Raw genomic sequence first — 26190 nt, forward strand, 5'->3', positions numbered from 1 at the left:
GTGATCACAAGGGACTCTCTGCCCGGGATGCCAGAGGGCAGCTGCATTCAAACAGCGGTCAGGTCAGCCCGGAAGCTTCGGCTGGGGACCAACCAAGGGGCGCGCAAGCTCGGGGGCGAGCCTGGCTGCTGCGAGGCCATCAGGAGCGTCTCCATGGCAACTGCGTCGCGCGCACGCCGCCGCTGGAGGGCAGAGAAATGCCCCCGCGGAAGTCTCCGCCCCCAGCCCGAGGCACTGGTGGTCGCCTCCGTCTGGGAGGTCGCCATGGCAACGGCGCCGCAGGCTAGAGGGGTGGGGCAGGGGGCGGGGAAATGTGAGCGCGGAAGTCCCCGCCCCCGGGCTGCTGGGCGGTGGCGACCTAGCGGCCCGCAAGGATTTGAAACCGTTTGGTAGGGGCGGCGGTGGCGGCGGCGTTGGCGGCGGCGGCCGAGCGGAAAGCTTCCCTGTGGTGGTGCCAGGTTCTCGTTTTTTACGAATTTCCTTCCCCCGCCCCGCCCACCAGGTTCTCGAGTGGAATTTTGCGCCGGTGGCTGCCGCCGCGTCAGTGCGGGCCCGTTCGAGGAGGGGCGTCGCCCGCAGGCCCCGGGCCGGTTCTCCGGGCCTGTGGGGCGCGCGCCCCGGGGGTCCCGGCGCTGCCCGCTGTGGTGTCTCCGGCAGGGAGAGCGCAATTCAGGCCGGGAAGGCTTGGGAAAGTTCTAAGTAAAGTTTGGTCAGCCGATTTGATCGGCCTGACGTGGTCCAGGAATCTGACCCAAGGGTTTGCGACTGTGAGAGGAAATCTGTGTCCTGGTCAAGGTAGGAGCGCGGCCTGGGCCTGGGCCTCGGCGGGCCGAGGAAGGGCTGCCAGGAACAGCACCGCAGGAGTTTTCAGTTCCCTCCCAGAAAGGCGTCTCACAACAATCAGCTGGATTCGCGGGGACAGAACCAGGGCGCTGGCTGGTTTGCAGAAAGTCATAGACAGTGGGCTTTGAGAGGCCCTAGCCCAGCACTGCCGCGTGTAGGATGCTACCCCGAGTTTCTGAGTTAATTATTTTTAAGTGTTCAAGAGAATGACATAAGTAAATGTGAACAGCTTTTCTGATCATTGCACGGCTATTTTTATTTGTCTTTAATATTTTGAGTCAAAATAAGATAGAAAAGGCACATTAAATTCCATGAGCCTCTCCACAGTGGTCAGGCTGCAGAGCAGTGGAATGCATGGTATTAATAATTTGTTTCAGGCCCAGCCGTCACTGTCTCTAAGAACCTAGGTCAGTGACGTCACCTCACTTAAGCCTCAGCTTCCTCCTCTGTGAAATGACCATGGAAACGGTGTGGAAATGGTAGGACCAGGCCAGGGAATACACTGAGATTTGTTGCTAACGCACACCCGGAGCTACTGGCAGAGTCAGGGAAGTCTCCTGTCAAAACATCCACACGGGTAAGCCAGAGAAAACGTGCACCTGGAAACCTTTTTCACTTGTCGACATTTCCTGTTTTCTTTAATGACCCACAATATATTTAAAATATGATTTGATTGGGCAAAATGGATTTTACACAGCTTCCAAGACGTTTGTTTTGTTTGGCAAGAAGTGTGATACGAATGAAGTGTGTTCTTTGCTTGGCAGTTGTGACTCCTTTTTTTTCCCAGATGTTTTAATACTTGTGCCTTGGTTATGTTTGCTGAGTCTAGGGCAGGTAAGCACCTGAGAAGGTCTTAGCCGATTTTGTAGCTGTTCACAAAGAAACATGTTTAAAAAAAGACAATGTGGGTGAGTTTAATATGCGACATGATCCAAATATAGATTGTAGCTATAAGCAAAAATCACCCAATTTACTTCTTTTTTACTTTTGAAATTATTTAATTTTTTTAAGACAGAGTCTTGCTCTGTTGCCCAGGCTGGAGTGCAGTGGTGCGATCTCAGCTCACTACAACTTCCGTCCTGGGTTACCTTTGAAATAATTTATGTAACTAGTAGACACACTGTAAGTTCTTTAAGCCTAAGCCAGAGATGTTGCTTTACTTATTTTTCAATTCTTTCATTTAAATTTTCAGTTCTGATAAATGGTATGAAACTTTTGATAAGCTGGAAGTAAGTAGATATAATTTGTGAATATGATGTAATTTGTTTTTCAATTTTCGATTTTTTTTTTTTTTGAGACGGAGCTTCACTCTTGTTGCCCAGGCTGGAGTACAGTGGCACCATCTCAACTCACTGTAAACTCCGCCTTCTGGGTTGAAGTGATTCTTCTGCCATAGCCTCAGAGTAGCTGGAAATACAGGCATGTGCCACTTTGCCCAGCTAATTATTTTTGGTATTTTTAGTAGAGATGGCCAGGCTGGACTTGAACTCCTGACCTCAAGTTATCCACCTGCCTCAGCTTCCCAAGCTGGGATTACAGGCTTGAGCCACTGCACCTGTCCTTCAAAATACTTCTTAATTAGTTGGAGATATTGCTCACTTATATGTAAATGGCCAAGTGGTCAGATATAATGGATCTGAGAGGTAGAGGTTTCAGAATTTTGATCTGAGCTTTGGGCTTGATTTCATGATTTTGAGTTAGTCACTTAATGGTTGAGTTTTAGTTTCCCCTAACATTAAACACTAACATTTCCTGCCCATGTCAAAGGATTTACTGAGAATTAGTGATTATGAGGAATCTCTTTTGTTTAGCTTTAGCTATAGATGTTCTCAGGCAAATATTTGAGTACATGGGCAGTATATACTCTTTGTTCCCTGGAGTACATGTAGCCAAGAGCTGTGCTTTAAAACTCTGGGTTTATGAATTTCCATTGGTTTGTTCATACATTTGACTTGTTGCTTTTTAACATTATGATCTCACATCCAGCACTGGTATCATAGCCTTCTGTTACCTAGTACATAACTGATGGAATATATAGTACAGGTGTAAAACAAAACAACCAACCAAACAAAACCTCCCCTAGCCAATCAGCCAAGCAGAAAACTCATTTAAATAAAATTTATTTTAACCAAGTCTTGAATTCGGAAATGTTCTTCTTCTATTGTAATATAGAAGGTAGGATGATAAATTTCATTTACCATCCAACATTTCCGAATTCAAGACTTGGTTAAAATAAATTTTATTTAAATGAGTTTTGGTAAATGGAATTTATTAGTTTTGGTAAATGGAATTTGTGGCATACAGTATTCCTATTCTGAAAGACTTATTTCGTATTTAGAACAGAAGCATTAAACAAACAAACCATTTGTCATGTAAAAGTGTCAATCTGTTTATTTTTTTTTTAATTTTTAAATTTTTAAAAAAATTTTTTATTGCATTTTAGGTTTTGGGGTACATGTGCAGAACATGCAAGACAGTTGCATAGCTACACACATGGCAGTGTGTTTTGCTTCCTTTCTCCCCTTCACCCACATTTGGCATTTCTCCCCAGGCTATCCCTCCCCAGCTCCCCCTCCCGCTGGCCCTCCCCTTTTCCCCCCAATAGACCCCAGTGTTTAGTACTCCCCTCCCTGTATCCATGTGTTCTCATTTTTCATCACCCGCCTATGAGTGAGAATATGCGGTATTTCATTTTCTGTTCTTGTGTCAGTTTGCTGAGAATGATGTTCTCCAGATTCATCCATGTCCCTACAAACGACACAAACTCATCATTTCTGATTGCTGCATAATATTCCATGGTGTATATGTGCCACATTTTCCCAATCCAGTCTATTATCAATGGGCATTTGGGTTGATTCCAGGTCTTTGCTATTGTAAACAGTGCTGCAGTGAACATTTGTGTGCATGTGTCCTTATAGTGGAACGATTTATAGTCCTTTGGATAGATACCCAGTAATGGGATTGCTGGGTCAAATGGAATTTCTATTTCTAAGGCCTTGAGGAATCGCCACACTGTCTTGCACAATGGTTGAACTAATTTACACTCCCACCGACAGTGTAAAAGTGTTCCTTTTTCCCCACATCCTCTCCAGCATCTGTTGTCTCCAGATTTTTTAGTGATCGCCATTCTAACAGGCGTGAGATGGTATCTCAATGTGGTTTTGATTTGCATCTCTCTAATGACCAGTGATGATGAGCATTTTTTCATATGATTGTTGGCCTCATATATGTCTTCTTTCATAAAGTGTCTGTTCATATCCTTTGCCCAATTTTGAATGGGCTTGTTTGTTTTTTTCCTGTGAATCTGTTTGAGTTCTTTGTAAATTCTGGATATCAGCCCTTTGTCAGATGGGTAAACTGCAAAAATTTTTTCCCATTCTGTTGGTTGCTGATTCACTCTAGTGACTGTTTCTTTTGCTGTGCAGAAGCTGTGGAGTTTGATTAGGTCCCATTTGTCTATTTTGGCTTTTGTTGCCAATGCTTTTGGTGTTTTGGTCATGAAGTCCTTGCCTACTCCTATGTCCTGGATAGTTTTGCCTAGATTTCCTTCTAGGGTTTTTATGGTGCCAGGTCTTATGTTTAAGTCTTTAATCCATCTGGAGTTAATTTTAGTGTAAGGTATCAGGAAGGGGTCCAGTTTCTGCTTTCTGCACATGGCTAGCCAGTTTTCCCAACACCATTTGTTAAACAGGGAATCCTTTCCCCATTGCTTGTTTTTGTCAGGTTTATCAAAGATTGTATGGTTGTAGATATGTTGTGTTGCCTCTGATGCCTCTGTTTTGTTCCATTGGTCTATATCTCTGTTTTGGTACCAGTACCATGCTGTTTTGATTACTGTAGCCTTGTAGTATAGTTTGAAATCTGGTAGTGTGATGCCCCCGCTGTGTTCTTTTTGCTTAGAATTGACTTGGCTATGCGGGCTCTCTTTTGGTTCCATATGAAGTTCCTGGTGGTTTTTTCCAGTTCTGTGAAGAAAGTCAATGGTAGCTTGTTGGGGATAGGGTTGATTCTGTAAATTACTTAGGGCAGTATAGCCATTTTCACGATATTAATTCTTCCTAACCATGAACATGGAATGTTTCTCCATCTGTTTGTGTCTTCTCTTATTTTGTTGAGCAGTGGTTTGTAGTTTTCCTTGAAGAGGTCCCTTACGTTCCTTGTGAGTTGTATTCCAAGGTATTTTATTCTTTTTGTAGCAATTGTGAATGGCAGTTCGTTCTTGATTTGGCTTTCTTTAAGTCTGTTATTGGTGTAGAGGATTGCTTGTGATTTTTGCAAATTGATTTTATATCCTGAGACTTTGCTGAAGTTGCTTATCAGTTTCAGGAGTTTTTGGGCTGAGGTAATGGGGTCTTCTAGGTATACTATCATGTCGTCTGCAAATAGAGACAATTTGGCTTCCACCTTTCCTATTTGAATACCTTTTATTTCTTTTTCTTGCCTGATTGCTCTGGCTAGAACTTCCAGTACTATATTGAATAGGAGTGGTGAAAGAGGGCATCCTTATCTAGTGCTGGATTTCAAAGGGAATGCTTCCAGTTTTTGCCCGTTCAGTAAGATATTGGCTGTTGGTTTGTCATAAATAGCTTTTATTACTTTGAGATACGTTCCATCGATACTGAGTTTATTGAGGGTTTTTAGCATAAAGGGCTGTTGAATTTTGTCAAATGCCTTCTCTGCATCAATTGAGATAATCACGTGTTTTTTGTTTTTGGTTCTGTTTATGTGGTGAATTACGTTGATAGACTTGCGTATGTTGAACCAGCCTTGCATCCCTGGGATGAATCCTACTTGATCATGATGGATAAGTTTTTTGATTTGCTGTTGCAACTGGCTTGCCAATATTTTATTGAAGATTTTTGCATTTATGTTCATCATGCATATTGGCCTGAAGTTTTCTTTTCTTTTTGGGTCTCTGCCTGGTTTTGGTATCAGGATGATATTGGTCTTATAAAATGATTTGGGATGGATTCCCTCTTTTTGGATTATTTGGAAGAGTTTCAGAAGGAATGGTACCAGCTCCTCTTTGTGTGTCTGGTAGAATTTGGCTCTGCTCCTAATGAGTACCAGGTAATATGCTAGGTTCCTACTGAGATGTGTAAAACTTGGTCCCTGCCTTCCAGGAGCATCTCACAGATGATGGAAGATGTGTGAATAATAATACATAGGTGCTGGGCACGGTGGCTCTCATACTTGTAATCCCAGCACTTTGGGAGGCTGAGGTGGGTGGATCACTTAAGGTTGAGAGTTCGAGACCAGCCTGACCAACATGGAATAACCCTGTCTCTGCTAAAAATACAAAATTAGCCAGGTGTGGTAGTGGGCACCTGTAATCCCAGTTACTTGGAAGGCTGAGGGAGGCTGAGGCAGGAGAATTGCTGAACCTTGGAGGCAGAGGTTGTGGTGAGTCGAGATCATACCATTGCACTCCAGTCTAGATAACAAGAGCAAAACTCCATCTCAAAAAAAAAAAAAAAATTGGATGTGTAAAAAAAAAAACAACAACTGCGTGATAAGTGCTGTTACACAGATGTGAACAGTTTACACTGAGAACAGAACAATAACCAGTCTAGGATAAGTGGGGCCAGCTTCACTCAGGTGACATTTAAGCCACATTTACCTGACTCCACGTAGAGGGAATAGCCTATGAAAAGGATATGGGATTGGATAAGGGCTTGGAGGGTGTGTGTGTTTGTGTGTGTGATGTGAGAGAAAGGCCTAAATGCAAAGGTACTTGTATGCCTAACTTTGGGTTTGGATTGTATTGTTTTAGGCAGTCATTAGAGACTTTTAAACATGAAGTGATAGGCTTAGCTTTGTCGTTAGGAAACTCATTCTGGAATAGTTCAGGAAAATGAACTCAAGTAGAGAAAACTGAGTAGGGAGACAGATGATTAGGCGGCTGCAGTAGTTCAAGTGGTGGGCAGGACTTTATCTGAGATCGTGGCAGTGAGAAAAGAGAAGCAGGCAGATTTTGAGATACTTCTCAGCATTTATTGGGGTTTAGAGAATGCGAACATTGAAACTTCTTAGCTTGGGAGATGAAGTAGATGATGATGTCATCAAGCAGAGTACAACATAGAATAGATTGATGGAGAGAAACATGATGGATTTTCTCTTGGACATATAAATCTAGGTAACATTGAAATATGGGACATTATTGGACATTATTGAAAAGGCTCAGGAGGCTATTGTTAATGAGTCTGGAGTTGCAAAAAGAGGCTAGAATTTGAAATAAATTTAAGGGTGAATGGCATGAAACGAATACTTGAAGTGATGGTACTGAATGCAGTCACTAAGGGAGAGTGAAAAGTCAGATCAGAAGGAGACTGAGAGCACTGGAGGGTCCTGATTTAATATTGGCTGGAGAAGCCAGAGTCACTGAGAGACCAGGAAGGAATGATCTGAGGCAGTAGGGAACCCAGGAGTGAGTGGAACTACTGAAATCAAAGAAGAGTTTCTAGGAGTTAGGGAGTCATCAGAAGTGGAAGATGCTGTCGAGATATCAAATAGGATGCAAACTGCAGAGAGCCCTTTGGATTTGGCAATTAGTGGATCACTAGTGAAATTTGAAAGATTTTCACTACCATGATGGAGATGGAAGAGGGGTAAGATCTGGATGGAAGTTGATGAATGGGGGAAAGTAAGTGGATTTGGTGGATGGAATGCTAGAATGAGGGGATATTTTTAAACAGGAAGTGATAGGCTTAGCTTTGTCATTAGGAAACTCATTCTGGAACAGGTGAAGAAAATGGATGCAAGTAGAGAAAGTTGTTAGTATGGAGACAGATGATGAGGCTTTTGTAGTAGTTCAGGTAAATGATGGGCAGGCCTTTATCTGAGACTGTGGCAGTGAGAATCGAGAGCAGGCAGATTTTGAGATGTTTCTCAGCTGCCATCAGAGGGAAAGGAGTCAGTGGAGATGAAAAATTTTACATAGCGAATAGGCAATTGATAGAGGATAGGTAGAGGAGAGTTATTGCGTCTAATACAGGAATAGAGGTGGTCAGAGTGTCTTCTCTGAGAGGTAAGTTGAGAGGTGGGGGAAATAACACCTTGGGGTGGTCCCACCTGACTATTGTTTTTCCCACGAAGCAAGATATATGATTTTTAAATTGAGAATTAGGAGAGGCTAGAGTTATTTAAGGGGCTGAAAGATATCTGGGAAAAGTTTTAAAGCTGCTTTGTGGAGTAGGAAATAGCGAAAGACTCCTGAAGTTTCAGGTAATATTGGAAGCCATCTGACTGTAAGGCAGTGCCATTTTTCTCCAGCAACCCTATAGAGCATGAAGGAGGGCATCAAGGGAGTGCAGTCTTGCCAAGGAGAAAGGAAAGATCTAGTGGAATAAGAAGAGAGCATTTAAGAGGACAAGAGGCTGTTATCGGAAGGGTTTCTTTGCAAGTGACAGAGATGAGAAAGGGGAGTACGTGGTCATCAGATGGTTGGAGTCTCATGAGGGATTTTGGGGCCGAGGTAGGAAGACCAGTAGTTGGGAGGTGGCAGGATGGATGTCGATAAGTGTTTTCCTCCATTGCATGGTTGGGTGGAGAAAGTGAAAGACTACAGAGAATGCATGAGAGGAGGGTAGTAGAGGGAGGGAGAGAGAGAGAACGAGAGAGAGATTATGAGAGATCTTGGCTCACCTCTAATGACTGAGGAAAATAAAGTCAGCAAGTGAAAGCTAGGGTTTACTTACAGAGACTGGGTAGAGAGAGCTTTCTATGAAGAGGTTGTTGATAGTGAAATGGTGGAAACCATTTAATAATATGGTAAATATTAAAAGCTGGTTTAGCAGGGAGAGGGCAGTTTGTGGAGCAAGATAGCCTAGGAGGCAGAACAAAGCTTTTCACCAAATATAGAATTTGTAAAAGGAATAAATGACAAATGGACACTATTCATAACATAATGGTAGTGCACATTCCTATCAAGACATTTTACAATTTAAAGGAACATGTAGAGTGTGGATGTATTTTTAACTTAACAAATTTTGTCAAAACCTCCACTGCTGATTTTTGAGATATATCTTTGTATTCAGTGTTTTTCTTGCTAATTAGAAACAAGTATGATGACCAATATTTTACAGTTTTTAAAGAGGATTAAAAAATTTAAATTCATATACAGCAAATGCACTTTTTTGGCATATAGTTCTATGAGTTTTTACATGTGTAGGTAGGTTCTTGTAACTTCCTCTATAGACAGTGTACAGAACAATTCCAACACCCCAGATCATCATCCCTTTGTGTTCAGACTCTGCCCCCACTGCTAACTCCGTGAGCTACTGATCTGTTCTTTATGCCTACATTGTTTGCGTTTTCTAGAATGTCATCCAAATGGAATTAAACAGTATGCAGCCTTTTGAGAAGGGCTGCTTTCAGTTAGCATATGGATTTGAAGTTTCCATGTTGTATGTGTATCAGTAGTTCATTCCTTTCTGTTGACAAGTACTATGTTATTGTATGGATATACCACAGTTTATCTAGTCCCCAGTTGAGGGACATTTGGGCTGTTTTCAGTTGTTTGGTGGTTATTTAAAAAAAAAAAATCACATTTGTATTTTTGTGTATATATAGATTTTTCTTTTCATTTAGGTAAATATCTGGGAGTGGGATTTCTGGGTCATAGGCTGAGTGTATGTTTACCTTTGTAAGAAACTGCCGAACTACTTTCCAGAGTGCCTGTAGTATTTTGTACTTCTACCTGCAATGCATGCTGTTGTACATCATCACCAGCACTTGATATTGTTTGCATTTTTATATGTAGTGTTCTTGATGTAGTAGTATCTCAGTGTAGTTTTTATTTGGTTGAGTTTTAAGAGTTTCTTATGTGTTCTTGATACAAGTCTTGTATGAGATCTATGATTTGCAAATATTTTGTTCTGATCTGTGACTTATCATCTCAATTACTTAACAGAGTCCATTGCAGAACAAAAGTGTTTGTGTGTGTGTGTGTGTGTGTGAAGTTCAATATATCAGTTTTATTTTTTATTTTTGAGATAGGGTCTTTCTCTGTCACCGAGCCTAGAGTTTAGTGGTGTGATCATGCAGCCTTGACCTCTCATACTTTTCAGCAATCCTCTTACCTCAGCATCCCAAGTAGCTGGGACTACAGGTACTTGCCACTACACCTGGCTGATTTTTAATTTTTTTTTTTTTTTGTAGAGATGGGTCTCACCATGTTGTCCAGGCTGGTCTTGAAGTCCTGGGCTCAAGCAATCCTCCTGTCTTGGCCTCCCAAAGTCCTGGGATTACAGGCATGAGCCATCATGCCTGGCCAGTTTTTCCTTTTGTGGGTAGTGATTTTAAGATTGTATATAAGAAATCTTTGCTTTACTCAAGTTTGCAAAGATTTCCTCCTATGCTTTCTTCTAAGAGTTTTACATTTTTACACTTAGGTCAGTGATTCGTATTGAGTTAATTTTTATGTATAGGATGAAGTTTAGGTTGGGATTCAATTTTTTTTTTATATATGGATGTCCAGTTGTTATGGCATCATTTGTTGTAATAACTGTCATTTCTTCATGGATCACACCTTTGTTGAAAATCAGTTGTTCATGTTTGTTTTAGTCTCTTTCTGGACTCTCTAATCTTTTCCATTGATCTGTCTATCCTTTCACCAATACAGTTGTCTTCACTACTGTGGCTTTGGATTGCATCTTAAAATCTGATAATGTGAGTTCTCCAACTTTGTACTTTTTCAAAATTGTTTGGGCTCTTTAGTTCCTTTACCTTATGTAAATTTTAGACATAAGCTTATCTCTACAAATAATACTCCTGGGTTTTGATTGGAATCGCATTAAATCTGCAGGTCAATTTGGGGAGAAATGATATTTAACTCTTAGGGTTTTTTTTTTTGTCTTTCTCATCAGAGTTTGTAGTTTTCAGATACAGACGCTCAGTATTTTAATTTAAAATATTTTACAGATTGGATTATGGAAGTGGGAAGTGAAGAAGAAAAATGGGAGAAGCTGGATGCAGAATTTGATCACTTTGTGGTTGATATGAAGCCCTTTGTTCTAAAATTACCCCATAGGACAGGTAAGATTATGTTTGAAAATTAGATTCTTAAGATTAATTTTTTCTTTATATTATTTAGTATCAACATGAAAGAAAAACTGAATTTCTCTAGCAACAATTTTTGCCATTGACATAGGATTGTTTACATTGAGTTGTTCAAGGTTAGATAGAAATTCAGTGATAATGTCCTGCTAAACTGTGGAAAGATCTTATTGTGATGCCTCCTCTCATATGTCATGAGCTTATAGCACATGGATCTCTAAAGTTAGCCACAATCTTTTTTCTTGCATCCTTTTCTTTTCTTTATGGAAATTTTTTTACAAAAATTTTCTTCTTTCTATGGAAAGGGCCAGAGACAGGAAGAGCCTACTGTCTTCCTGTTCTGCGGCCCTTTTGTCTATCAAAGCCAAAAATAATCTACTGGTCTTTTATGCTTATTGGTTGGCACAACAAAATCCAGTGTGAATAAAGTTTTGCTGCTATCTTGTCTCCTGGCCTGTTATTTTAAATTATGGAATGAAAGTCTTTTTCTCATCTTAGAGAATTTTTGTGTAACTTAAAACACTAGAGAGAAATTGGAGAGAATTTTGGGGCCGGGAAGATTCTCTAAGCCATAGTAGGCATAAGGTTGACTGTAAAGGTAAATGTGACTTGATAGCTTTTGAGTGGTCAGTTTGGAGTTGGATCAAGAAATGATGGCTTTTACTTTTCCCAAGTTGCCTATTTCCCCGAGGTATCTGAGTGGCCTCTATATTCAGTGAGGAACTGACTAGTGTTTGATATAGCAATTCCCTCTTATTCTTGAGGAATACGTTTCAAGACTCCCAGAGGCTGCCGGAAACACCTGTTAGTACTAAAACCTATATGTCGTCTGTCTTTTCCTATACATACACACTGATGATAAAATTTAGTTTATCAGTTATGTACAGTAGGAGACTAACAGCAATAGCTAACGATAAAATAGAATAATTGTAACAATATACTGTAATAAAAATTGTGTGAAAATAGTTTCCCTCTTTCTCTCAAAATACCTTATTTTATTGTACTCACCTCTGCATTCGAGTGTGAGTAACTGAAACAGAGGAAAGAAAAACATGGATAAGTGGAGTCTATTGTATTTATTCCAGGGATCTGCATTAGGAGAAGGGAGTATGATATATAAATTATGCATTCTGTGGTCACCCATTGTTCTAGGGCCTTCAACCTTTCCTAGTCGTGGGTAAGTTGCCATGGTCTTCCCTTGAAGACCACTTCCTCTGCCTTCTTCTCTTGACCTTGTCGGGGTTTAACCTCTTGTTTCTTCCTCTCTATTTTTCAAATGAATATTTCATGACCTATGACTCATTCATGATTATTTGAATGATATTTAATAATTTTTTTATATTGCATCTTCTTCTGATACTCACTACCTTTTTTCTTTTTGTCTTAGATTTGCTGATTAGAAAACATTTGTATTAAACTTTCTCATTTTAAATGTATTTCAAATCAAACCATCCTCATATTTTATCTTCTTTAAAAAAGGATTTTAGGTACATAGAATTCATGAATTGTAATCTTTGATTCCATGATACATTGTCAGTATTGGTACATCTGTGGCTTTCTTACATTTAATTAATTTATAATAAGCAATCTGAAACTCACATCTTAATCAAGAACTAGAAATTCATAATAAATTACATCTTATTGCTAAATTCTACTTTTGATAATGGGATTTCCCATTATTTTACATAGGGGAATAAATCCTTTCATCAACCAAATTGTACTAAATTCTGGACATTAGAATATTACATAGATTTTAATTCGCTATGGGATATGGAAAGTAGCTGAAAAACTATTTACTTAAGTGTATCAGTTTCAATTTTGCATTTTCTTCTTGTATAGTGTTCCTAATATTTCATGAAGTTGTTTTGTGATTTTATAATTTTCACAGCAAAAAATACAAAAATTTTTAAGGGATAGGTTTCCAACCTTAAATGATATTTGCAAAGTAGTAAATCCAGTCTTAGTGATTTTTGTAGGTAAAACAATAAATGAATATGACCTTTGTAAACTAAAGGATTAGAGCAGATTTATGATTTGCATTAGATATGTACCTCAAATTGAGTTAGACTGATAAAAAAATTAATACCAGAATAGTTTTCATGAGACCTAAAACAATCCTGTGTCATGGCAAGATAATACAAACCATTATTTGTGGATTAAACTGTGCTATAATTTTTAGGTAGATTTTGGAAAGAATAATTATTTTACAAAATGGCATGTAAATAGCACTCAATTATTTTTAAAGATGTCAAAACCCTAAATTAATCAGCTATAAATCCTTGGATATTATTGGATTTAATAAATAAAACATTCAAGATTTAATGTTAAAGTTGAGGATGCTTCGATAAATCAGAGATTGCATTTTATCTTTACATAATTAAAATTATAGAAAGATTTTTCAATATATATAAAATTATTTTAGAGGTGCAAAATTATAGCAAAATATTATCACAGAATTTTTTTAATAAAAAGTCTCCCAGCAAAGAAAAGTCTGGGACCTGGTGACTTCATTGATGAATTTTACTAAACCTTTAAAGAATAACTAATACCAGTCGTACTCAAACTATTCAAAAAAATATAGGAGGGAGGAATATTTTCAGAGTCATTCTAGAAGGCGAGTATTACCCTGATACCCAAACTAGACAAAGATACATCAAAAAAAAGAAAACTATAGGCCAGTATCTCTTATGAACATTAATGCAAAAATCCTCAGCAAAATACTAGCAAACAATTCAGCAGTACATTGAAAAGATTATTCATCTCACGCCTGTAATCCCAGCACTTTGGGAGGCCGAGGCGGGTGAATCACGAGGTCAAGAGATCGAGACCATCTTGGTCAACATGGTGAAACCCCGTCTCTACTAAAAATACAAAAAATTAGCTGGGCATGGTGGCGCGTGCCTGTAATCCCAGCTACTCAGGAGGCTGAGGGAGGAGAATTGCCTGAACCCAGGAGGTGGAGGTTGCGGTGAGCCGAGATCGCGCCATTGCACTCCAGCCTGGGTAACGAGCGAAACTCCGTCTCAAAAAAAAAAAAAAAAAAAAGATTATTCATTATGACCAACTAGGATTTATCCTAGGGATGCAAGGATGGGTCAGTATATGCAAATCAATCCATGTGGTAAATCGTAACACAATGATGGACAAAAACTATGATCATTTCAAGCGATGCTGAAAAAGCATTTGATAAAATTTAATATCCCTTCATGATAAAAACCCTAAAAAAACCTAGGTATTGAAGTAACATTCCTCAAAATAATAAAATTCATATATGACAGACTCATAGCTAGTATTATATTATATGGGGAAAAACCGAAAAGCCTTTCCTTTAAGATTTAGAATACAACAAGGTTGTCCACTTTCACCACTGTTATTCAACACAGTATTAGAAGTTCTAGCTAGAGCAATCAGATAAGAGAAGGCGATAAAGGGCATCCAAATTATAAAGGCAGAAGTCAAATTACGCTTGTTTGAAGATGCTATGCTCTAATATTGGAAATACTAAAGACTCCACCAAAAAACTATTGAAACAGATAAACAAATTCAGTAAAGATGCAGGGCACAAAATCAACATACAAAAATCAGTAGCATTTCTATATGCTAACAGCAAACAATCTGAAAAAGAAATCAAGAAAGTAATCTCATTTCCAGTTGCAACAAATAAAATAAAATACCTAGGAATTAACCAAAGAAGTGAAAGATCTCCACAATGAAAACTATAAAACATGTAAAACTATAAAACATAGGTCTCAAACTAGGAGACTACTAAAAGAAGCTGTATATGAAACTTGTTTACATGAAACCACAAAAGACCTACTTTGGGAGGCTGAGGCAGGTGGATCACGAGGTCAAGAGATTAAGACCATCCTGGCCAACATGGTGAAACCTAATCTCTACTAAAAATCCAAAAATTAGCTGGGCGTGATGTTGCGCACCTGTAGTCCCAGCTACTTGGGAGGCTGAGTATATGAAAGAAATCGAAGAGGACACACAAAAAAATAGATACTCTGTGTTCACGGACTAGAATAATCAATATTGTTAAAATGTCCATACTACCCAAACCAGTCTGCAGATTCAGTGCAATCCCTATCAAAATACCAATGACATTCTTCACAGAAATATAAAGAAAAAAACCTTAAAATGTATATGAAACCACAAAAGACCCAGAATAGCCAAAGCTATCCTCAGAAAAAGAATAAAACTGGTGGAATCACATTACCTGACTTCAAATTATACTAAAGAACAATTATAACCAAACTGTCATTGTACTGTCATAAAAACAATCACATAGAATAATGGAACAGAGTGAAATACTGGAAACAAATCTATACATTTATGGTAAAATCATTTTTGACAAAGGTGCAAAGGACTTACCCTGGGGAAAGAACAGTCTCTTTAATAAGCGGTGCCATTTACTTCAGTTTATCTGTTTCACTTTTGTATTTTCTTGTACAAATATTTCTAATATTTCATGAAGTTTGTTCTGTGATTACATAATTTTCACAGCAAAAAATACGTTTTTAAAGGCATTCTTCTGTACATGGATGTTAAGTTTTCAATATCCATGTACAGAAGAATGAAACTAGGCTCTTATCTCCCACCATATACAAAAATCAAATAAAAATGGATTAAAGACTGAAATCTAAGGCCTCAATCTAGGAAACTACTAAAAATAGTTTGAGTACGACTGGTATTAGTTATTCTTTAAATTAAGGCATTGGGGAAAATCTTCAGGATATTAGTCTGGGCAGAGATTTCTTGAGTATACCCTAATGGCACAGGCAATCAAAGCAACAATGGACAAATGGGATGAAACTCTCATCAAGTTAAAAAGCTTCTGCAAAGGAAACAATCAACAAAGTGAAGAGACAATCCAGAGAATGGGAGAAAATTTTTCAGATGATTCATCTGACAAGGGAATAACCAGAATATATAAGGAACTCAAACAACTCTATACAAAAAAATCAAATAACCTGCTTTAAAAATGGGCAAAAGATCTAAATAGATATTTCTCAAAGGAAGACATACAAATGGTAAACAGGCATATGTCAAGATGTTCAGCATCACTGATCATCAGAGCAACAGAAATAAAAACTACATTGAGCTATTATTTCACCCCCATTAAAATGGCTTTTATCCCAAGACAGGCAAAAGCAAATGCTAGCAAGGATGTGGAGAAAAGGGAACTCTCCTATGCTTTTGGTGGGAATGTAAATTAGTACAGTGACTATGGAGAAGAGTTTGGAGGATCATCAGAAAAACTAGAAAGTGGAACTACAATAGGATTAAGCAATTCCACTGCTAGTTATATAACCCAAAAGAAAGGAACTGAGTATATCGAAGAGATCTCTGCACTCCCATGTTTCTTGCCATGGCAGTAGCCAAGATCTCTGCACTTCCATGTTTCTTCCCATGACAGTAGCCAACATTTGGAAGAAACCTAGATGGCCCTCAACAGACAAATGGATAAAGAAAATGTGATACAGGCTGGGCACGGTGGCTGGTGCCTGTAATCCCAGCACTTTGAGAGGCTGAGGCAGGCAAATCATGAGGTCAGGAGATCATGTGAAACTTCGTCTCTACTAAAAATACAAAAATTAGCTGGGTGTGGTGGTGTGCACCTGTAGTCTCAGCTACTCAGGAGGCTGAGGCAGGAGAATCGCTTGAACCCAGGAGGTAGAGGTTGCAGTAAGCCAAGATTGCGCCACTACACTCCAGCCCGGTGACAGAGCAAGACTCCGTCTTTTTTTTTTTTTTCCTTTTTATTGCGTTTTAAGTTTTGGGGTACCTGTGCAGGACATGCAAGATAGTTGCATAGGTACACACATGGTAGTGTGATTTGCTGTCTTCCTCCCCTTCACCCGCATCTGGCATTTCTCCCCCTGCTATCCCTCCCCAGCTCCCCCCACCACGCTGTCCCTTCCCTATTCCCCCAATAGACCCCAGTGTGTAGTGCTCCCCTCCCTGTGTCCATGTGTTCTCATTGTTCATCACCCACCTATGAGTGAGAACATGCGGTATTTCATTTTCTGTTTTTGCGTCAGTTTGCTGAGAATGATGTTCTTCAGCTTCATCCATGTGCCTACAAAGGACATGAACTCATCGTTTTTGATTGCTGCATAATATTCCATGGTGTATATGTGCCACACTTTCCCAGTCCAGTGTATCATCCATGGGCATTTGGGTTGGTTCCAGGTCTTTGCTATTGTAAACAGTGCTGCAATGAACATTTGTGTGCGTGTGTCCTTATAGTAGAATGATTTATAGTCCTTTGGATATATACCCAGTAATGGGATTGCTGGGTCAAATGGAATTTCTATTTCTAGGTCCTTGAAGAATCGCCACACCGTGTTCCACAATGGTTGGACTAATTTACAGTCCCACCAGCAGTGTAAAAGTGTACCTATTTCTCCACATCCTCTCCAGCATCTGTTGTCTCCAGATTTTTTAATGATCGCCATTCTAACTGGCATGAGACGGTATCTCAATGTAGTTTTGATTTGCATTTCTCTAATGACCAGTGATGATGAGAATTTTTTTTATATGTTTGTTGGCCTCATGTATGTCTTCTTTTGTAAAGTGTCTGTTCATATCCTTTGCCCATTTTTGAATGGGCTTGTTTGTTCTTTTCTTGTAAATCTGTTTGAGTTCTTTGTAAATTCTGGATATCAGCCCTTTGTCAGATGGGTAAACTGCAAAAATTTTTTCCCATTCTGTTGGTTGCCAATTCACCCTAATGACTGTTTCTTTTGCTGTGCAGAAGCTGTGGAGTTTGATTAGGTCCCATTTGTCTATTTTGGCTTTTGTTGCCAATGCTTTTGGTGTTTTGGTCATGAAGTCTTTGCCTACTCCTATGTCCTAAATGGTTTTGCCTAGATTTTCTTCTAGGGTTTCTATGGTGTTAGGTCTTATGTTTAAGTCTTTAATCCATCTGGAGTTAATTTTAGTGTAAGGTGTCAGGAAGGGGTCCAGTTTCTGCTTTCTGCACATGGCTAGCCAGTTTTCCCAACATCATTTGTTAAACAGGGAATCCTTTCCCCATTGCTTGTTTTTGTCAGGTTTATCAAAGATTGTATGGTAGCAGATATGTTGTGTTGCCTCCGATGCCTCTGTTTTGTTCCATTGGTCTATATCTCTGTTTTGGTACCAATACCATGCTGTTTTGATTACTGTAGCCTTGTAGTATAGTTTGAAGTCCAATAGTGTGATGCCTCCTGCTGTGTTCTTTTTGCTTAGAATTGACTTGGCTATGTGGGCTCTCTTTTGGTTCCATATGAAGTTTAAGGTGGTTTTTTTTTTTCATTTCTGTGAAGAAGGTCATTGGTAACTGGATGGGGATGGCGTTGAGTCTGTAAATAACTTTGGGCTGTATGGCCATTTTCATGATACTGATTCTTCCTAACCATGAACATGGAATGTTTCTCCATCTGTTTGTGTCCTCACTTATTTCGTTGAGCAGTGGTTTGTAGTTCTCCTTGAAGAGGCACTTATGTTCCTTGTTAGTTGTATTCCTAGGTATTTTATTCTCTTTGTAGCAATTGTGAATGGCAGTCATTCTTGATTTGGCTCTCTTTCAGTCTGTTATTGGTGTATAGGAATGCTTGTGATTTTTGCACATTGATTTTGTATCCTGAGACTTTGCTGAAGTTGCTTATCAGTTTCAGGAGTTTTTGGGCTGAGGCGATGGGTCTTCTAGATATACAATCATGTTGTCTGCAAATAGAGACAATTTGACTTCCTCCTTTCCTATTTGAATACTCTTTATTTCTTTTTCTTGCCTGATTGCTCTGGCTAGGACTTCCAATACTACATTGAATAGGAGTGGTGAGAGAGGGCATCCTTGTCTAGTGCCAGATTTCAAAGGGAATGCTTCCAGTTTTTGCCCATTCAGTATGATATTGGCTGTTGGTTTGTCGTAAATAGCTTTTATTACTTTGAGATACGTTCCATCAATACTGGGTTTATTGAGGGTTTTTAGCATAAAGGGCTGTTGAATTTTGTCAAAGGCCTTCTCTGCATCAATTGAGATAATCATGTGGTTTTTGTTTTTGATTCTGTTTATGTCGTGAATTACGTTTATAGATTTGCGTATATTGAACCAGCCTTGCATCCCCGGGATGAATCCTACTTGATCATGGTGGATAAGCTTTTTGATTTGCTGTTGCGATTGGCTTGCCAGTATTTTATTGAAGATTTTTGCGTCTATGTTCATCATGGATATTGGCCTGAAGTTTTTTTTTTTTCTTGTTGAGTCTCTGCTGGGTTTTGGTATCAGGATGATGTTGGTCTCATAAAATGATCTGGGAAGGATTCCCTCTTTTTGAATTATTTGGAATAGTTTCAGAAGGAATGGTAACAGTTCCTTTTTGTGTGTCTGGTAGAATTCGGCTGTGAACCCATTTGGACCTGGGCTTTTTTTGTGTGGTAGGCTCTTTATTGCTGCCTCAACTTCAGACCTTGTTATTGGTCTATTCATAGTTTCAGCTTTCTCCTGGTTTAGTCTTGGGAGGACACAGGTGTCCAGGAATTTATCTATTTCTTCCAGGTTTAATAGTTTATGTGCATAGAGTTGTTTGTAATATTCTCTGATGATGATTAGAATTTCTGTGGAATCTGTGGTGATTTCCCCTTTATCATTTTTGATTGCATCTTTGGTTGTTCTCTCTTTTCTTTTATATTAATTTGGCTAGTGGTCTGTCTATTTTGTTGATGTTTTCAAAAAACTAGTTCTTGGATTTATTGATTATTTGCAGGGTTTTTCGTGTTTCTATCTCCTTCAGTTCTGCTCTGATCTTTGCTATTTCTTGTCTTCTGCTAGGTTTTGAGTTTTTTTGATCTTGCTCCTCTAGCTCTTTCAATTTTGACGATAGGGTGTCAATTTTGGATCTCTCCACTCTTCTCATGTGGGCACTTATTGCTATATATTTTCCTCTAGAGACTGCTTTAAATGTGCCCAAGAGATTCTGCTATGTTGTGTCTTCGTTTTCATTGGTTTCAAAGAACTTCTTTATTTCTGCCTTTATTTCCTTGTTTATCCAGTCAACATTCAAGAGCCAGTTGTTCAGTTTGCATGAAGCTGTGCAATTCTGAGTTAGTTTCTGAATTCTGAGTTCTAACTTGATTGCACTATGGTCTGAGAGACTGTTATGATTTCCATTGTTTTGCATTTGCTGAGGAGTGATTTACTTCCAATCATGTGGTCAATTTTAGAGTAGGCATGATGTGGTGCTGAGAACAATGTATATTCTGTGGATTTGGGGTGGAGAGTTCTGTAAATGTCTATTAGGTTTGCTTGTTCCAGGTCTGAGTTCAAGTCCTGGATATCCTTGTTAATTTTCTGTCTGTTGATCTGTCTAATATTGACAGTGGAGTGTTAAAGTTTCCCACTATTATTGTGTGGGAGTCTAAGTCTCTTTGTCAGTTGTTAAGAACTTGCCTTATATATCTGGGTGCTCCTGTATTGGGTCCATATATGTTTAGGATCGTTAGCTCTTCTTGTTGTATCAATTCTTTTACCATTATGTAATGTCCTTCTTTGTCTCTTTTGATCTTTGTTGCTTTAAAGTCTATTTTATCATAGATGAGAATTGCAACTCCTGCTTTTTTTTGCTGTCCATTTGCTTGGTAAATCTTCCTCCATCCCTTTATTTTGAACCTTTTTGTATCTTTGCATGTGAGATGGGTTTCCTGGATACAGCACACTGATGGGTTTTGGCTTTTTATCCAATTTGCCAGTCTGTGTCTTTTGATTGGTGCATTTAGCCCATTTACATTTAGGGTCAATATTGTTATGTGTGAATTTGATACTGCCATTTTGATGCTAGCTGGCTGTTTTGCTTATTAGTTGATGCAGATTTTTCATTATGTTGATGCTCTTTAGCATTTGGTATGTTTTTGGAATGGCTGGTATTGGCTGTTCCTTTCTATGTGTAGTGCCTCTTTCAGGAGCTCTTGTAAAGCAGGCCTGGTGGTGACAAAATCTCTGAGTACTTCCTTGTTCGCAAAGGATTTTATTTTTCCTTCACTTCTGAAGCTCAGTTTGGCTGGATATGAAATTCTGGGTTGAAAGTTCTTTTCTTTAAGGATGTTGAATATTGGCCCCCACTCTCTTCTGGCTTGTAGGGTTTCTGCCGAGAGATCTGCTGTGAGTCTGATGGGCTTCCCTTTGTGGGTGACCCGACCTTTCTCTCTGCTGCCCTTAGCATTTTCTCCTTCATTTCAACCCTGTTGAATCTAACGATTATGTGCCTTGGGGTTGCTCTTCTTGCAGAATATCTTTGTGCTGTTCTCTGTATTTCCTGGACTTGAATATTGGCCTGCCTTGCTAGGTGGGGGAAACTTTTCTGGATAATATCCTGAAGAGTATTTTCCAGCTTGGTTTCATTCTTTTCATCACATTCAGGTACACCTATCAAATGTAGATTAGGTCTCTTCACATAGTCCCACATTTCTTGGAGACTTCGTTCATTCTTTTTTGTGCTTTTTCTCTAATCTTGCCTTCTCATTTTATTTCATTGAGTTGATCTTCGACCTCTGATATCCTTTCTTCTGTTTGGTTAGTTTGGCTGTTGAGACTTGTGCATGCTTCACGAAGTTCTCGTGTTGTGTTTTTTAGCTCCATCAATTCACTCATATTCCTCTCTAAGTTGTCCGTTCTTGTTATCATTTCCTCAAATCTTTTTTCAAGGTTCTTAGTTTCTTTGCATTGAGTTAGAACATGTTCTTTTAGTTCATGGAGGTTTCTCATTACCCACCTTCTGAAGTCTGATTCTGTCATTTCATCACATTCATTCTTTGTCCAGCTTTGTTCCCTTGCTGGTGAGGGATTGTGGTCCCTTGTAGGAGGTGAGGTGTTTTGGTTTCGGGTGTTTTCCTCCTTTTTTTGCTGGTTTCTTCCCATCTTTGTGGATTTATCCACCTGTCGTCTGAGTAGTTGCTGACTTTCCGATTGGGTCTGTCTGTGAGTGGACACCCAGGTTGTTGATGATGAAGTATTTCTGTTACTTAGTTAGTTTTTTTTCTAACAGTCTAGCCCCTCTGCTGTAAGACTCTTGAGGTCCACTCCAGGCCCTGCTTGTCTGGGGTATACCTGTAGCCGCTGCGGAACAGTGAGGGATTCTACCAGTTTCTTCTTCTGCTATCTTTGTCCCAGAATTATGCCTGCCAAATGTCAGTCTGATCAGTCCTTTGTGAGGTGAGTCTTTGGATATACGGGGGTCAGGGAGCTGCTTGAGGAGACGGTCTGTACTTTATAGGAACTCAAGTGCTGAGCTGTGAGCTCTGTTGTTCATTCAGGGCTGCTAGGCAGGTACATTTAAGTCTGCTGCAGCAGAACTCATAAAGCCCCTTTTTTTTCCTCAGGTCCTCTGTCTCGGAGAGTTAGGGCTTTATTTATGAGTATTCATTGCACTGTCCTGCCCCGCAAGGAGGCAGTCTAGTCACTACCTGCCTGCCGAGGCTCCACCCTTCTGCCGTGGGCTCTGCCCTGTTGCCATGGGCTCTGCCCTGCTGCCGAGTGTAATTCCCTGTAGTCCTGTTTATATGGGTGTGGTTAGAACTACCGTGGCGATGGTGGCCAGCCTCTGAATTGGGGGACTCTCTCTGTTGTGGTGGGTTTCCTCGGCAATGGCAGGCTGCGTCAGCAATGGGAGAGTACCTCCTTAGGGGTGGAATGCCTCGGTAATGGCGGACGCCCCTCCCCCACCGAGCTGCACTGTCCTGGGTTCAGCTATGCTTGCCGTGAAACTCTCAACCCTGAGCATTTCCAATTGCTGTTTTGTTTGTTTTTGTGGGGTGGGACCCGCTGAGCCTGATCATCTGGCTCCCTGCCTCAGAGCCCTTTTGTTTTTTTTAAGTTGAACACTTGACTCTCTCCCAGGTGTTTCCGTCGCCTGCTGAAAGGGCACCGGGATCTGTGTGATTTCCCATGCAGTGACCCACTGCGCTTGCTGAAACGTTGCTGCCTGGGAATCTCCTGGCCTGGCTTACTGTTTAAGTCCCGTTCAATCAGATGAATGTGCTAAACTGCCTTCCCAAATCTCAAATTGCCAGTTTAACAGGACAACCAGACCAGTGTATTTTGTGTGGAGTGCCACTGCACTGCGGCTCTGGCCAAAACGGCCATGCCAGCTGAAACAGCTGTGCTGGCATCCCATGGAGCTCCTACAACTGGGAATTTCCTGGTCTGCGGGCAATAAAGATCCGTCTGTAAATGTGGCGTCCACTCACCCTCTGCGCTTTCACTGAGAGCTGCAATCCTGAGTTGCTCCTATAGCGCCATCTTCCCCCTTCTTTCGAGACTCCGTCTTAAAAAAAAAAAAAAGAAAGAAAATGTGATACACATACAGACTGGAGTACTATTCAGCCATAAAAAAGAATGAGACCCTGTCATTTGCAACCACATGGCTGAAACTGGGGGACATTATGTTAAGTGAAATAAGCCAGGCACAGAGAGACAATCTTTACATATTCTCACTCATCTGTGGGAGTTAAAAATTAAAACAATTGAACTCATGGAGATAGAGAGTAGAAGAGTGGTTTCCAGAAGCTGGAAGGATGGGTGGGGTGGGAAGGTTACTGGTACAAAAACATAGAGTGAATAAGACCTAGTATTTGACAGCACAGCAGAGTGACTATAGTCAATAATAATTTAACAGCATATTTAAAAATAACCAAAAGTATAATTGGATTGTTTGTAACACAAAGGATAAATGCTTGAGGTGAAGGATAGATACCCCATTTACTGTGACATGATTATTACGCATTTCATGCCTATATCAAAATATCTCATGTACTACATAAACATATATATCTACAGTGTACTGGGAATAATTAAAAATTTAAAAAAGTTATTTAATGGTAATCTAGAGACTTTATTTTTGTGAAAATATTTCTTTGCATTTGTCTTCCTTGTTTACCAGTTACCTAATAAAGTTAAATTCTAGACCAGGAGTTAGCAGACAGTGGCCCATCGGCCAACTCCTGCCCACAGTCTTTTTTGTCAGGTTTTATGGGAATGTAGTCATGCCATTTGTTTGCCTACAGTCTATGAGTGCTTTCACGCTATAGTGGCAGAGTGGTTGCACCAGAGATCATATGGCCTGTGAAGCCTGAAGTATTTATTCTCCAGCCTTTAACAGAAAAAGTTTGTTGGTTATTCTTCTAGACTAACGCAGATGCTATTACAGGTTTTTGTAATTCAATGTTTCATTTTATAAAAAACCAAGTTTCTAACAGTTCTCATGTATTTATAGAGCGGCAGAGGTGTGCTCTTTGGATTAGAAAGCTGTGTGAGCCTTCAGGAACAGGTGCAGGAATAATGGGGAGGAAGAATCGGAACCTGTATGCAAAATTGTTACTGCACATGCTTAAACGAGGTGTGCTTGAAGGCCCATTTACACACCGACCTGAACCTGGGACACTTAAAAGTCTACCTTCATACATGGTAGGTATCCGTGAACAAAAGATACACATTAGTTTCATTTTTTTTTTTAAAGCATCAAGTTATCATTCCTTTTGGGAATGGTAATACTATTAGGTCATATGTGTTAGAAAATACATTAAAACTGTTTTTTTCTTCCTGATTCATTTTTTTCCACCTTTAATAAAATACATGTATTGCTTATAAGGGGAATATCCTTATTGATTTATTTATCCCTCAGTATTTAACAATATTTCTAAAAAACTGAAAATGAAATTTTTTATATTGACCTTTATTCTTTGTTAATCTTCACTGGATTATAATAATTATTTTTATGTAATTCAGTAGATTCTAATTTTAATATACATTATTTAAACATTCAATGGAGGTTGGATTGCGTGACTTGTAAAAGTTCCTTTCTCCTCTAATAAAATGACAATAATAAGTTGGAGTTTAAAAAGTCGTTTTCTGTACTTAATTTCATTGTGAAAATCAGCTTTGTTACAAAGGCAGTTATTATTATGCTTGGTGGATAAATTCTCACTGTCCTGGACCTAACCATAAAATATAGCTTGGTTTATGTGGGTATTTGAATACCTGTACCTGAGAGTTGCTGTTAGTATATATATGTATTTTTTTTTTAATGAACTGCAGAATTCTTGTGTAATATATTTTAAAACTTTTTGTATTTTATCAGTTTACTTAAAGCCAAATTTAGTCAAGTGGCATGCTGAACATTAGAGAATAATTCCTGTTTTCTGTGGCACAATGCCAAAAGTTTAATGACTATATCATTTGAAAAAGGAATTTCTGCACATGTCCAATACATAAAGGAATTTCTGTGCATGTCCAATACATGTGGAGGGCCTTGCATAATCCCTTCCTAAAGAACAGTGCCTTGAGAGTTTTTTTATGTAGACTTGGAAGAATTGTTGCAGAGTGTGCAGTCAGTGCAGAGTTTTCTTTAGAAATGTGTAAAGGTAGAACTTTTTTTTTTTTGAGACAGAGTTTTGCTCTTGTTGCCCAGGCTGGAGTAAAATGGTGTGATCTCGGCTCACTGCAACCTCTGCCTCCCAGGTTCAAGTGACTCTGCTGCCTCAGCCTCCCAGGTAGCTGGGATTACAGGTGCCTGCCACCACACCCAGGTAATTTTTTATATTTTTAGTTGAGATGGGTTTCTCCATGTTGGTCAGGCTGGTCTCAAATTCCCAACCTCGGGTAATCTGCCTGCCTTGGCCTCCCAAAGTGCTGGGATTACAGGTGTGAGCCACTGCGTTCAGTCTAAAGGTAGAACATTTTATGAAGTACATCTAGATATGATGATATGAGTACATTGTATCATGTTTTTCCATTCACACTTAATTTCATAGACTCAAAGGGAAGGGTTTTATTTAACAAATAATAATAATGAGAAAGTTTAGAGAATGGTTTTGGGTTTCCCAGCTAGTTAATAGTGTGGCCAGAACTAAATTCCAGGTTTTTAACTCTGCTGTTTCCACCTTATGAAGGGATTCCTAATTTTAATTTTTGGGTGGCATTGTTTGTGATTTCTCTTCCCATTCATTTCTTTTTGTGTGTGTGTAAAGTAGTTAATGATTACAGAAAGAGACAGGAGGTGCAGTGGCTCACACCTGTAATTCCAGCACTTTGGGAGGTGGAGGCAGGCAGATCATGAGGTTGGGAGATTGAGACCATCCTGGCTAACACTGTGAAAGCCCATCTCTACTAAAAATACAAAATATTAGCCAGGCATGGTGGCACCCACCTGTAGTCTCAGCTACTCAGGAGACTGAGGCAGGTGAATTGCTTGAACCGTGAGGTGGAGGTTGCAGTGAGCTGAGATTGTGCCACTGCACTCCAGCCTGGGTGAC

The 26190-nt window shown here is 39.5% G+C and overlaps 1 protein-coding gene across 33 annotated transcripts in view; it reads left to right on the forward strand.

Moving 5' to 3' along the window:
- The first annotated feature begins 349 nt into the window (after positions 1 to 349).
- Positions 350 to 26190, forward strand: part of CEP112 (centrosomal protein 112) — a 705692-nt gene continuing 679851 nt past the window's right edge. For 12 of the 33 annotated variants that reach the window (XR_008481664.2, XR_008481665.2, XR_008481666.2 and 9 more), the window contains exons 1-3: positions 350 to 458; positions 10765 to 10878; positions 24153 to 24343. Coding sequence is in view for 25 of the 33 variants with exons in the window: in XM_054256396.2 (XP_054112371.1) it covers positions 10773 to 10878; positions 24153 to 24343 (297 nt within the window). In the remaining 8 variants the exon portion in view is untranslated. Of the gene's footprint in view, positions 1421 to 10465; positions 10513 to 10764; positions 10879 to 11984; positions 12077 to 24152; positions 24344 to 25346; positions 25465 to 26190 lie in introns of all 33 variants that reach the window. The other 21 variants (XM_054256391.2, XM_078374480.1, XM_078374477.1 and 18 more) reach the window with 8 other exon arrangements.

The sequence above is a fragment of the Callithrix jacchus genome, chromosome 5, assembly GCF_049354715.1.
Source record: "Callithrix jacchus isolate 240 chromosome 5, calJac240_pri, whole genome shotgun sequence".
NCBI lineage: Eukaryota > Metazoa > Chordata > Mammalia > Primates > Cebidae > Callithrix > Callithrix jacchus.